Below are 15,449 nucleotides of genomic sequence, written 5' to 3'. Positions count from 1 at the left end.
CTAACTCAGGTCGTTAATTGCATGTAAGTGATAACATCAAACACTGGAAAGGATGCTTCTTTCTACCACTACCTGCAGTGTGGTAATATGTACGCAACAGTAATTTGTGGGAGTACGGGGGGTTACTTGTAGTACTTTTCCGGTTATGGGGCAGTTCAGATTACGGTCACACACAGTGCCGACTTCTCTATAGTTGCACTCTCATGCGCGAACTCGTTGAGGCGCCTGGCCCTGCAGTGCGCGCGACCCCACACTGAGTACTGTCTGAGAAGATGGAGGCTGCTGAATTGGTGGTTGTAGCTCTGTGCTGAAGTGTCTCGCGGATTAGTTAACGTGAAACAGATAGTCAGACAAGTACAACATAAAAGACAATAAGTGAGAGACGGATTTGTACGAGTGTACTTTCAGGGCTGACCAGTTGAAAACGTGAGTCTGGGGTTGGTGGAGACTTCTTCGGGGTAGCGGCAGGACAGAACGCGGCTGTTTGCGGGACAAGGCCTTGCATGGGGCAAGGGGAGAGCGGCCTGGGTCGGGATCTTGCTTAACTGTCTTGCCTTGCTACAGACGGAGTTACGCCAGTGGGAACTGGAGCTTAACAACACGGTTTTAATAGACTGTTAACGGTGGCGGCCCCTGTATAGAGGAGGTTCTTGCACGCACCCTGTGGACAGCAGCTCGGTGGTTTCCAAAAGAAAGTCGTTGACTAAGTCTGAGAGCTGTCAGTCACCTCTGAGTAGGAACACTCCGGAGGTCTGGAGAGATGTGACAGTACTGTTAAGAGACATGGTATTTGGCTAAAGTTGTTGTTTGGAAGCTGTAAGAGCAGGACGGTAGCAGTTTAAGTGTAAGAGGAAAGGGTAACAACACCATCATTAGGACAGGGTGATGACATCAGAGCTGGGGAGAAGCAGACACATAGCAGGAAGGGCAACAACACTAGGGGAGGGACAGTGACCCAGAAGTCTGGGCAGTTAGTTGAAATACTAGAGGCTGGTGAGTGTTTACTTTGGGCAGCCACACTTTTGGGAACACTTATGACTAGCGTGAAAACACTTAAGAGAATGACAGTAACACTAAACCAAAGGTCTAGCAGGGAGCATAAAACGGTTTCTTGCTAGGAATGCCCCAGATGATTGTGTGAAAAACTTGGAGAAAGCAGTAGAAGTGTAACACTGAGAACCTGTTAGCAAATTAAAGGGAGACTTTTTAGTCTAGATGTCAGGGTGCAAACACCAGTAACTATGAACAGGTGTCATTGATCGTTTACCAAAACTGAATGTAGTAGCTGGCATGAGTAAGAAAAAAAAAACAAAAGCTGAACGATGCATTTTAAATGCTGTGGTATGAAATTATTATTGGTACATTTAGGAATTATGTGTTCATCTGCTCACACTGAAACATTTTAAGTCAAGTGAAAGTAAGAACATTTAGGATCAGCTGAATATGGCTTCTCCTCAGCACCAGCAGTTGCTTCCTCAGAGTACTGAGGTGAGCTGTGATGCTAGTGGGGACTGCAGTAGTGTCACTGTGAAAATCTGTAAGCACCCAACACCAGGATCCTCCAGCAGTAAGCACTGCAAATACAGTATCTCTTCTAGCTGTAGCTCGGGAGAATCTGCTGTCAGAAGAGGTGGCTATACAGGGGTTCGCAGAAGGAAGAAACTGCCTCAACTTTTTGAAAGGGCATCTCGAAAATGGTGGAACCCCATGTTTGACTCCAGTATTCTAGAAGAGGCCTGTAATGAAAGATGCTTCCCACAGACGCAAAGGAGGTTTCGTTATGCTCTCTTTTATCTTATAGTGGCTTCTCTGCTGTGGAGTATCTTCTTTGGTCTCCATATGACATCCAGACAGATTGCCTTCCTGGTGCCAACTCTGTGCTTCCTTCTAGTATGCTCTGCACTTTTTATATTTACATATACCAAACTTTATGCAAGCCATTATGTCTGGGTGTCTTTATTCCTTACTGTTTTGGCCTTTGCTTTGACACTGGCCCCACAGTTTCAGAATATATCGCACATTTCAAATTGTACAGGGCTTAATTCTGCACAGCCACTGAACTACACTGAAGCTTTTCTTTCTCCAGTTGGAAGTTTTTCTATATGTGTTGAGGTGCTTTTATTACTGTATACAGTGATGCAGATACCACTGTATTTCTGTGTTTTTTTGGGCCTATTGTATTCTGTGCTGTTTGAAACATTTGGATATTATTTTCAAGATGCAGGTTGCTTGATTCCATGGAAGGTGGTTGGTAGAGCATCCCTTCACCTTTGCATCCATCTTATTGGAATTCTTTTATTTATCATGTCTGAAGTCAGGTTGAGGACTACTTTTTTAAAAATTGGACAGTCCATTATGCATGGTAAAGACTTGGAGGTAGAGAAGGCCTTAAAAGAACGAATGATCCATTCGGTGATGCCAAGGATGATTGCAGATGATCTCCTGAAACCAGGAGATGACGATAGTGACAGCACAGCGAAACGACCCTCAACATCGAGTCCCAAGGGCAAGAACAAAAAGTCTTCAAGTGCAAAGGCACCAATTGTGTTTCGCCCTTTCACTATGCTCCGAATGGAGCCAGTGAGCATTCTTTTTGCAGATATTGTTGGCTTCACTAAAATGAGTGCCAATAAGTCAGCTCATGCCTTGGTGAGTCTTCTTAATGATCTCTTTGGCCGATTTGACCGATTATGTGAAGACAGCAAATGTGAAAAAATCAGTACTTTGGGTGATTGTTATTACTGTGTGGCAGGATGCCCTGAGCCACGGCCTGACCATGCATATTGCTGTATTGAAATGGGACTAGGGATGATCAAAGCTATAGAACAGTTTTGCCAGGAGAAAAAAGAGATGGTAAACATGCGAGTTGGTGTCCACACAGGGACTGTGTTATGTGGAATTCTGGGAATGAAGCGTTTTAAATTTGATGTCTGGTCAAATGACGTGAATTTGGCCAATCTGATGGAACAGTTAGGCGTGGCAGGTAAAGTCCACATTTCAAGCACCACGGCTGAATACCTGGATGATCGTTATGTTATAGAGGATAGTCGAATAGTAGAACGTGTTGGACAGACTGTTGTTGATGAGCAGTTGAAAGGTATGTGTTTAAACATTTTGTACATTTTTCTGGTTAAGGATCTCTTAGTATTGTGTGGAAGCATTACAACCTGTATGTTCTGTAGCCATTGTGGAAGTTTTTTAACAAAGTTGTGTTTGTTGAATACTTGGACGATTACTGTGTAGTTGAAGGTAGTCAAGTAAGTAGATCATGTTGAACAGACTGTTGTCAATGAACAGTTGAAAGGTATGTGTTTAATCTTTTTGTATTTCTGCTTTCTGGTTAAAGATTTCTCTACTGTGTTCATGTGAAAGCATTGTTGTTGCACATTTTAGCCACAGTGGAAAATTATGTAAAAAAAAAAAAAAAAAGTGTGTGCGTATATGTATACGTGTACATGTACGAGTATCTGTGTGTATGTGTTTAGAATATATGTAGTTTGTGTAATATATAGTATGTGTATGTAGTAAAGTTGTAATGTATTTTTTAAATTTAGTATAATTTAGTTTTACTTTTGTGATCCTCACTATTGGGTGAGCCCTTAGTGTAGCTGCAGCTGAACAAAAATGAAGTCTGTGATATTAACCATGATACATGGCTTACAACTGTAGTAGTATACTCTTGTTTTTATTCTGAATGCTACAGATCACAGGATGTGGTTGGCCCTTCCTGATGTTTATTTACAAGTGTTCATTTGTGTGTTGTCCCACTGTTGGGATATGATTAGCACTTCCCTAACTGATGTGCAGTGATTTATGTCCCACAAGCAGTTATTTTCCACACTGATCCCATATTCATTGTTTTATGCCAGTAAAATGTATTAAGTATTTAGGTTTTATGACAGAGCTGAAGTGGTCAAATAATTTCAGATAGCCTAGTAGATTTTTTTTGTAATACCATTGCTGTACTAAAACCTCTTAACTACTAACTCTAGTAGATTTTTTTTTTAATACCATTGCTGTACTAAAACCTCTTAACTACTAACTCTAGGTAGTTATGTCTACAGTGCTGGAAGCTGATTAGAGGAAATCTGTTAAGAGAAAATTATTTTAGTTGTTTGCTGTTAGTTGTCATTGTTGTGCTTTGCCAGGAAATTCAAGAAGTTTGCTCAGTGGTGATGGTTCGAAGGAGGCAAGAATAGCTATTGAATCTTAATAGTTTTGGTCTTCATGCAAGTGTTTTCATGTTACATTAACAAGCATTTGTACACTATTTGACCTCATGTGCACACCTCTATGGTTAGCAAGTTTCTAAACTCGTCATTATTAATAACATTTATAAGTAAATTACTTTTGGAATATTTGTAATATTTATTGTTTAATGGGTTGAGTGTTCTTGTACAAGACCCTTTTAATCTACTACCTGGGTCATATGGCAGTCAAATACTCTGATGTCAAAAGTAACATTAAGCACACAGATATTGGTTGCAACTTGCAGTAAAATATATGTACGGAGTTGACAGTAATAACAGTGGAATATCCCAGGGTACAGTGAAGTTGCAAAGGAAGGACATATTTTCAAAAACAAAACAAAAAAAAAAAGTCTTATCTGTTAGTAGTAGGCCATACTTCCATTCTCTGCGAAAGAAGCGCATTTATATCGTTCAGACAGCTGTTTTCAGTTTTTTTCTTCGAGTGAAAGGTCTAGTGCAGAATTTTCTGTCATTATAGACCCTTCCTGGAAATGGCAGCCAGCATATGAAATTTTCACAGACTGCTACAGAGAAATATCTATTCAGTTTTGAGCTGCTGTTGCTTCTGAGAGTGTATAATTATTCTTGTACCATTGGATTGTTTCCTACTCATGGACAGTATCTGTTTTTGAGCTACTTAAGCAGGCTAGTGGGATCTAGCAGAAACAACATTTTTGCACTCTGGAAGCCCAGATGTATTCAGTAGAACTAACAAGATAAATTTATTTGAGAATTTGTTTGAGATTTGTAATAATGCTGTGTTATTTCCTGATGGGGAGCTGTATTTTCATCTAGGGGTTAAAACATAGTCACTAGCCCAACTAGCTTCTGCAGTAAGATTGTGAAATACTGTAGGCCACACTAGGTTGTTGCAGAAATTTTTAATTGTAGTAAGTGTTGTACGATTGTCAACATTTTTTTTCAGTCTACCAATATACTTATTTAGTAACGAAGTATAGCGTCAAAGGGATACATTTTACAGGTGCTGAACTTTCAGCTAATTTTATTTGTGGTGCCAAAATGTAATGGTTAATGTGCTTGTATTGATAGCTACTTTTTATTTACTTGTAGGGCCGATGTTAGCATTTTGGGGGCCCCCAGCAAAACGTCAAGTTGGGAGCCCCTAGGCACCCCTAGTCTATGTATCACCCTGTCACTGTACCTCATAAGCACCTTTTAGCTCATGCTGCAAACTTTTAGGTGCAGTAAGTACAGACTGACTGAAATGTCACCCTGGGCCTACTGTTTCAGCCCACCCACACACACACCCACACTCTCCAGTCCTCCCCTCTGTTTCCCCCCATCTTGGGCACCCTATACCATGCACATTACTCTTTACCCCTTTTCTCACTTTTTGTCTTACTCTTCAGCCTTTTCAAGAAGCCATACATGTCTATATGCTCTAAGTGCATTTAAGTTTTTTTTTATTTTTATACGGCTTTTTCATCCAATACTGGCTTGAAAAGAAATTAAGATTAAGGAAAGAAATTCACTGTTGCTGTTCAGCTGTAGTTTTCCTTGCATCCTTTCAACAGACCTTTCCTGACCAAGACAGCACAGTAATAACCATTTAGGAACTAACTCAAATAAGCCAGGGCCCAAGAAGCCATAGGGTTATAGATGTTCTGGTGTATATTTTAGAGCATTTTCCCAACCTTTTAATCCAGTGGTGTCCTAAACAAAAAACATGAGTAAGATAAGAATTTCAGTGTTATTTTTTTTTCTTTCAAGGAAGATATAAGTTGTGGCTAAGGCTCAATTTTCAAAGATGACAAAATAGTAACTCAGGATAAACTAGCAAGCCGTTGTCTGGATACATAAGTCCTATCTGAGAATGCTGCCTGCCTTCCTAATCCCCACAAAAAGACAGGCACTGCCTATGCATCCCTCTAGTGTTAGACTGAGATGAAAGCAGAAGTATTTCAAGTGACTGAGGACATACATATACATAGCATGCCTCCTCAACCCTAACCAACAATGGCAGCTATCTGTAAACATTCCTGATTTGAAAGTGAAAAAAATGATTACAATAATTTATTCTACCTTGTTGCTCCTACACAGCATGCTGCCCCTGTACAAGTTATAATAACCTTCTTTGTACACTTCTGAGGTCTGTGAGAAAAGTGAAAGAAACAATGACGACACTGTCCTCAGCCCAAACACAAACTATAATGACCTCATGTGCACACCTCTATGGTTTGAATGTGATGAAAATTAAAGTAGTAATAACCTTACAATTCCCCCATATAGCCTACAGCAGCTTTCTGTACACAGCAATCTGAGCAAGGCTGGTTTTAGAATGGGTACGGTTGAGAGCAGAGACCATTATCAGCTTTATCCTAACAGGGGTCAGCCCTGTTCTGGTTAAAGAGTGTAATCGGAAAATTAATACATTTTTTCCCCCTGCGAACAGCAGCTTTTGTGGGGCTCCCACACCATCAAGGATGCATAAGGGAGCCCCCTTTATCAATTTATACAGTCAGGGGAGTGGGCCCTGGACTCCTTGAAGATCAGAGTGTCTGAATGTTCTGTGATGTATCCTATGCATTACTTTTGAAATATAATTATTTATTAGCTACATTTTTTACTGATACCCAGAAGAATAATGTGTGTCCTGGCATTACTGAGTGTATGCAGAGATAAAAATCAGTGATAATTTTTACAAATACACATGCAAGCCATAGCAACAATAATTTTGTACTTATTTCAGCAAATAACAATACATTGTGCAACACTAGTACTGTCACACCAGATCAATGAATGTTGTTTAGCAGTTGCCAAGTAGCAGGGGTAAATCACTTTTATTTACCGGATTGAGGAGTAATGCATACCTGTCACTGTCTCTGATTTCACAGACCTTCACTGATTTTGCTCTGTTCTTCATCAAGTCTAATGTGCCGATAAATCATTTAGGATTACAGACAGTCAATAAATCCAGACATCAGAGTATTATGCTTCCTATTGTCTAAAAAAATGTATGTTGATGCATACCGTGCTATTCTATTCTTTTTAAGTGAATTAGAATAATATTTAAAACATGTTCCTAATCTGACCCTTTATTTTGCTATTATTTTTGGTATTGTGCCAAATTCTTTAGCAAAGAAGTTTATCTGGTGTTCTATCAGTATTTATAAAAATCCCTGAAGATCAAAAGCCTCAGCTCTTCTTAAAATCCAAGGTTTACATTGAAATCAGTCTCTCTGGGCTGTTGATCTCTCTACTGCTTACCACCTTTATCTTAACAATGTCATAACACTGCCCCGTGGTTAAAGAGCATAATCAGGAAATTTAATACATTTCCCCCTCATTATCCCCAAACAGCAGTAAATTTTTGAGGTTCCCCACACAGTCAAGGATGATTAAGGGGCCCCCCTTTTAACCACAATTATTGCAGCTACCTAAAGTTGACTTGTGTTGTCAGTTTTAGTGGAGAGAATGTCCACCAGCAGTGTTTGTCAAGGGCACTGTTTCAGTTGTAAAATATTTAATGGAATTGTGAAGCGTATTACTTGATAAAACACGGTCACTATAACCAGCGATATCTTTGAATTTTAAAGGTAATATAAAAAGAGTTATTACCCACCTGGTCTATTTAAATATATGAGATTGCCTTACTAGCTTTTGTTAGTTTTTACGTACATGTTACAAAATAACAAGATAAGATAACTTGCTCTGGCTAGGGGGCCCCCAGCGACCGCAGGGTTCGCTGGTGCCTAAAGCCGGCTATGTTTGTTTTAACATTTGTTGACCGGGAAAGTCTGACTAGGACAGAGCCTATTTTCAGCGGAGGCCCCGGGAGAAACGCCCCAGACGCATGTCTTAGAATGTGCGAGGAAACCCACGCGAACGCAGGGTCGGCGGGGAGAGCACGCAAATCCCGCACAGAAGGCACCCCAACCAAGAATTGAACCGGAGAACCTCTTGCTGTCAGGCGACAATGTTGACCGCTGCATCACCGGGCTGTTTTGATAAACAAGCCCTTCTTTGTATTTAGGCAGTTCAAAGTCACAGTGAAATTGTTTTGTAATGCTGAAGCTAAATGATGAAAAGGATTGCGCCTAGCTGTTAGTACAGTGTCCGTGTCATCTGTGTGCATAGTAATGCTTTGTGTGTTAAGTTCCCAGAGGAGACTTTTAATTGTAATGTGCGAAGTGAACTTGATACGGAGCCCTCAGGGTCCTCATTAGTGATGGAGCCAGCCACAGACTAACAGTTATGTCCAGCGTAGCAAAATTATGTAATCGGTTACAGAATAGGGATTGTGTCCAGGTAAGTAACCCCTAATCCATGTAATGACTTCTGGATAGAATCCATAGTCCATTAGTTTGAGGATTAGAAAGTTATAGTTAACTGCTTCAATGGCTTTTTTTAAATCGAGAAAATGGCTCCTGTTAATAACATGTCCATATTTGGGAGGTTATTGTCTAAAGATTGCTGTCTCGAGTACTATATCTTCATAGCGTACTGGTACTTTTTATGTATTATTTTTGTAGTCGGTGATCAGTTACGTGATAAATGTCATCCTTATGTCTGTAAAAAAATATTGCAGTGGAGATGTGCCTACTTTTTTACATTTTGCAGCAGCAGCAGTTTTGCATCCATGATTGCACCGAGTAAACTTTGAGCTAAGCTACATGTACGTCTTAGTAATATTACAGTAGTTGTTGAGTATCTTGTTATAAAACTTTAATTTTTTTTCCAACATTTATTTTATTGTATTTTACGATACTTATAGAAAAATCATATATAAAACTCTGTATTTTAAAAAATAACATTTGGAGCCGCATTGTATATTAAGTGTATGAAACGGAGAAGCGTTGGCTAGTTTTGGAAAGTTACGTTTGTGGTAGGAACTATTTTTTTTTTCATTTCGAGTGAAGAGCAACAAGTGCAGTCATATTAAGATTTTTTGCTGTTCTCCAGCTTCTCGTGATTTTTAAATCCTTGCAGATCTTGCTTAATTAATCCTAACCTGCCCCATTTTCTTGACCAATAGCCATTATTTTTTGCGTAACCTTTTCACTGCGTTCTTTATTTACTGCTAATCTATTTAAAAATACACTTCCCATATGTAGAATATCCTGCATTTTCTGAGAATTATTTTTATTTACTTAACCAGATAAGTGAGCTGGTTTGTCTGTCCTCCTCTGTCACAAACCAGAATCAAATGAGCAGATGTAAAACATGTAAACAAGGACTACTTGTTTACATTTTTTTCTGAAAATTTAAGATAAACTTGTATACTTAAGCAAATGCATTTCAATGTAGCAGAGCTGCACTTACATTTGCATGTGTACTGCAGTTAGATTTGCTTTATTCAGTTTTAAGTTACCAAGTATGTTGATGCTGGATGAGGTTGACAGTAGAATGAGATTGACTTGGGTTTGTGACAATGGCTAAAAGTAAAACAAACTAAAGTCAGCTTCTTTAAGTAGGTGATCTTTTAGACTGGTTTTGAATGGTTTTACTTCTTGGTGTTTTCTGATTTCTGGGGAGAGTGGTTCCATGTTAGCAGGTTCCGGCCCTAACAGGGCTTTTTCCCCCCAACAAGTGTTTTAAAGGGATGTCTGGCTATAATTGGGTTGTAATGCATGGAGAGCTGTAATCTTGCCAATATTAGGAAAGAGGCAAAACTAGTTGAGCACTACTGTAGCGTGACACCCTGTATTAACATTACTTAGGTGCTAAGTGCTGTTAATGTCTGGTCTTGCACTAGGCACTGAGTGTTGACAGTGCTCACGAAGGGTTTCACTGGCTTTCAAATCCAGTTAAACTGTGTGATTTTTTTTTCTGTAGCTAGTAGTAAACAAAGCAGATAAGGTTCTGTGCTGTCCAAAGAATTACAATGGGTTCTCCCATCATAACTTCTCCCCCCTCCCCCCCAAAGGGAGAGATATCTATTCCAGAGGATTGTAGCCCCCCAAACATCTCCAACGCCCAGGTGAGAACTGCCCTCACTAAGGCAAAAAACACAGCATCCATGGGACCGGATGGTGTCCCCGGCTGTGTGCTTCATGAACTCAACGAGGAATTAAACCCACAGTTAGGACAGCTGTTTAATCTTAGCCTCACCTCAGGATACGTACCCAAGGAGTGGCGCACGGCGACTGTGGTCCCACTTCATAAGGGCGGTGCCTCCACAGACCCTGGAAATTACCGCCCCATTAGCTTGACAAGCCTTATCTGCAAAGCCATGGAGAGGATCATAATGGAACTCATAAATAAAGACATAGGGAACTTGCAGACTTTGGATCCAACCCAGTTTGGCTTTGTCAAAGGCAGATCCTGCCTCTTAAACTTGGTTGACTTTTTCGAGACAGTCACCAAGGCCATTGATGAGGGAAAGGCAGTCCATACAGCCTACCTCGACCTGGCAAAGGCCTTCACACAATACCCCACTCAGGTATCATCGAAAAACTCATCAGCTTGAATGTAAACCCATACATCACAAGATGGGTTGCAAACTGGCTAAGCGACAGAACCCACAGGGTCAGAGTTGCTGGAGCCATGTCAGACTCAAAGCCTGTCACAAGTGGTGTCCCACAGGGCTCAGTCCTGAGTCCACTCTTGTTCGGCATCTACTTTTCTGAAGTACAAGCAAACACAGGAGGGTTATGGCTGACAAAGTTTGCAGATGACTGCAAACTGGGCGCCATAGTCGAAAACACATCTGACACAGATATCCTCCAGAAGGGCGTCACAGAAACGGATAACTGGTGCCAGAGCCATGGCCTGAAGTTAAACGCCAAAAAATGCATAGTCATACCCTTCGGGAAAAACAAGGTTACCCCTAGCTACCATATAGGTAACAATCCACTGAGCACAGAAAAAGTCATCAGGGATCTGGGGACCCAAGTTGACAGTAGTCTTCGCTTGACACTCATGTTGCTAAAGTAGTTAGGAAAACCTTCTATATCGCCCACCTGATCATGAAGGGATTCACATCTAGATCAAGGGAGGTCATCGTCCCACTGTACTCATCACTCATTAGACCTATGATTGAGTACAATGCCCTGCTCGAATGTATCTGACCAGACACCTGATGCAGCTTGAAAGGCCCCAAAAGTTCCTCACCAAAAGGATAAAGGGTCTCAAAAATATGTCTTATGCTGCCCGACTGAAAGAACTCCAGCTCTATTCAGTCTCATACCGCTTGCTCAGAGGTGACCTGTGCCTGACATATAAGGCCATGTCAAACCCTGATTTGATGAATATGCTTCACCTCAAAAATCTAGATCCTCAGAACCACAAGGGCGGAGACTTAAACCTTGACACGGTTATAAATAGAACGTGCTGGAGGGACAGATTCATCACCCAGAGACTCCCTATGCTGTGGAACAAAATCCCGGTACATGTGAGGCAGAGCACCTCGCTGGCCTTGTTCAAGAGGAATCTTGACCAATGGATGGGAGATCGCAGATATACCCCAGGGATTACTTCAGTGTCACTGCTTGACAGAGGCACAGAAAAATGATAGGCATAGTTTTTATTCAAACTAAAGGGGTGGCGAAAGCCACATAACTATGGGCTAGGCTTATAAATGCCCTTGGGCAGATAGCCTAGTATGAACCTATGAACCTATTATGCATTCTAGACTTGTATGCCAAGATTCACCTCGAGCTTTGCTGTCTTGGTGAATTTCTTGGCATCCGTGTGTCGTAACATATAATAATGTGGTTATGATCATAGAGCTGATAAATCCTTTATGTTGTCTTAGCTACTTTTGTCAGTGGGTAGCTTTATTGTCTGATATAGAGGGTAACATCAGAGGGTGGCGGTGGCCAGGTTTCAGGATTTTGATTAATAGTGTGTCAAGTAGAAGAGCAGCTTTTGAAGGAACTGGAAGCCAATTGAGTCCCTTTAGGATGTTTCAGTAGTGTTTTATGAAGGTCTGATAATAAGGCAATGCACCTTATTTTCTGCTGCTTATATTTTTTGTATGTTGTAAGCTGAGTGGAAATACAGTAGTGGTAGACCATATACTAATTTTGGCATCAGTACATCTTTTGCTAAAGATATCCATGCAGTTAGAGGTAAGAGATGTGGTAATCTGTAGCACAATTTTAGTTGAGATATTACTTTGAATGTAGGTTTATCAGTATGAGCTCTAAAGCTAATGGCTGTGTCCAGACTGAGGTCTAAATGTTTTTATTCTGTTACATTGGGTATAATAATAATGCTGCTGTCCTTCAGAAGTAATGGTTGCATTTTGGCTGTCTTGTAGGGAGTTGAGAATAGTGTTACATTGGTTTTCTTTGGGTTTATTAATAGTCGATAGTAGCCCAGTTGCATACATTTAAAATTATTTTGCAGGCTGGATTGCAAGGTAGTGGGAGACCTGTGGGAGACGAGGAGGAGGATGTCATATGCTTGCATTACTAACTTAAGTCTGGGGAGATGGTATTAACTGCACATTTTGTTTCTGTGGAAATACTTTCTTATTTGTGTATTGTTTTCAGGTGTGTAAGTGAAGATACAGTGTTGTCTGTGCATACCTCTCAACTGTCCAGAATATTGCAGAATGTCCCTGATTGGGTTTTCTTACACACGTTTGAACTTTCAGTACCACTGTATACTTCATACCGGATTTCAGTGTGCACATCACAGTCTGTCTCTGTGATGTACACTGTCATCATTCCACCTTGTCTCTTTACCACCCTCCCGATCGTTTCAGGAGTAATCCTTGGTTCCACTCATAAACTGCGATGCATACCTATGTCCTATATTTTCATACTACATTTTCTTCAGAAATAAACAGTTCACATTATGTACAAATGAATTTAATCAATACGCCAAATTTCATATCTTTGACCAGTAACAACTTTGTGTGGGTTGTTGTATGTGGTGGATGAGTACAAGGTGAGTGTTATACACAATGGTGTGAAGTGCATGTTCTGTGATTATCATTGAAGTAGTCCTTCCTGATTTAATAATATTCATAGCTAATTTTCAAGCTGATCCGTACCATTCACTAGTTTTGTACACATGCTGTACTACTGTCACTCAGAACTTTAACAAAATCGGTGCACAGTTATGAGCCAACAGTAACACTAAGTATGACTGCAAATGAAAGTAATGCAATCTTCAGCTTAAAATACACACACACACATGCATATGTGTATATATTTCATTTGGTAATCGGCAGCAAAAGAAGTTCATTATGTCATAGCAAAACCCATATTATTTGTAATTTTTCGACTGTCTTTCACTAGGGTATTTAGGAAGCTACACAGCTTCATCAACATAAACACTGCTGATAACTGAACTTCCTACTGAACTTAAGTAATGGTTATCCTTGTAATGATTTAGAACTCCAACATCAAAAGTTAATCAGGCAACTTGGACCACACTACTGCCACTGTAAAAAAAAAAAAAAAAAAAAAGTGTAATCCCTTACATGATTATCAAAGGTCAGAGGACATTCCACATTGAATTACATGGAGGTGGAGTATCACACAATGAAAAAAGGGGGGGCTATGATTGCAAACAATCAAAAGATTATGGCAAAACCACAAAATGGGCAGGTAAGAATAGTGACAAATCACTTCATTCATTCATTTTGCACATTTTCTTTTTCCAGAACCCCTTTATCCTATTATACTTAAGGAAGACATTGTCAACTGTTTGTTCTACTTCGCAATAATCCACCTTATGCTTCCTTCTAGTAATACTTTGCATCTCATTTTCAGTTTTACTGGTAATCTGTTAAGAGATGTAATGTCACTGAAAATAATTTAATCCGTATACCACATTAAAATTAATCTTTTTGTGTCCCCTTTCTTCTTTAATTCAGTTGCCCATAGCCATCTTTTAAAATTCACCCATAATGTTCTAGTTATTTTTTTAACTGCTGTATATCCCTTCAAAATCAAGTTTCCACAAAATGTCACGTGTAACTGTTTTTATTACTTTCTTTATGTTTTCTCCTTTTCTCTATTTTACAGCTTTTCCAATAGATACCATATTTTTCATGTTAACTTCCATGTAGAATTTATTTTTCTGTTTTATCAATCCCAAGTTAATGCAGTGAAACCAAACAAAAAATTCTCTGATGTAAAAACTTCAAACTCCCCTTCTGTATTAGTTCTTTAAATTGGCTTCATTCTTGACCTCATAAAAAATTGTCTGATATTGCACTCACATTAAAGACAATTTACACAAGTATATCATCCTACCCCATCAATGTCATATTAATCAGGAGTGCTTTTTAAACAGTAACCTGAAAGCTTTCTGCATATTTTTTTTGTCACCCTACTCCATCATTCTCGTACACATTTTAAAACCCCCAGAATAATTGCTCTTGCCCTGTTTTATAAATCATGTTTACTAAATCACGACTAAAACATTGATACAGAGGTACGTACATTAATATAAAAGAAAAAAGTAACTTTTTTTTAATGCAGTTCATACATGGCCTTTGTAACAATTAGCATTCGCTGACATTACATTAATTGTTTAGTTTCTTCCTTCCCTTAAACCTCACTGTGTCTCCTGAACATTGGCCGGAATTCAGAGAGACCATTTATGCTAATGCAAGAGGCCTTAAAATGAGAAGTGTTGTAAAGCATATTATGCTAATGCAATTCCTAGTTCGACATCCCTGCAGTGTGCACATCCGTTGTTAAAAGTGATGCTTAGCCTTTGATATTGGAGTTGCATTCTGCAAACTGGTTTGTTCACAGTAGCACAAGTACTTCCCTAACACACAAAGTATTGCTCACAGCAACCCCATCAATAGTACGTATTAAGTATGCAGAAGCACTAAAATGAAACAGTAAATCATTATCCCCAGCAGTCAGTTAATTCGTGTGTGCATGCATGGACAGACTGCTTATTTCATCAAGCAACCCCAGAAACGACTCCAAAGTTTGAGTAATAAAATACAGTCCCTATTTTTCATCACTCCTTTGCAACTTTGAACCTCTTGGTATGTTGGGCCCACTAGTTTTTTTTTTTTTTTTTTTTTTAAGGTTGACGTGTCTGTTTGCAGTAAGTAAACTACTACGAATGATTTGGGATGTACTTTGAGACTATCTGTCTGATTTTATGGTGAGCTTTCTTTTTGTTAAGCATTGGAGAATTGAATGAGGAGCATTGCCTTTGGGGAAGAGGTCTAAGTTGGGAGCCTGAAAAAGTTTTATATGCTGAATGATACTTAGCACCTCAGCATTAGCATCAGGCCTGCTTAGCTGCAGGTGG

At 39.6% G+C, this 15,449-nt stretch overlaps 1 protein-coding gene across 1 annotated transcript in view; it reads left to right on the top strand.

Moving 5' to 3' along the window:
- Positions 1–210: 210 nt before the first annotated feature.
- ADCY9 (adenylate cyclase 9) overlaps positions 211–15,449 on the top strand; it is a gene marked incomplete in the record, with an annotated part of 859,264 nt that continues 844,025 nt past the window's right edge. The window contains 1 exon segment of the mRNA XM_044089334.1: positions 211–3,101. Within this exon segment, the coding sequence (XP_043945269.1) occupies positions 1,444–3,101 (1,658 nt within the window).

This window comes from Protopterus annectens, chromosome 12.part0 (genome assembly GCF_019279795.1).
Source record: "Protopterus annectens isolate FY-2018-M chromosome 12.part0, PAN1.0, whole genome shotgun sequence".
NCBI lineage: Eukaryota > Metazoa > Chordata > Ceratodontiformes > Protopteridae > Protopterus > Protopterus annectens.
Note: the sequence above shows the minus strand (reverse complement) of the source record. Positions and strands in the feature narration are given on the sequence as shown.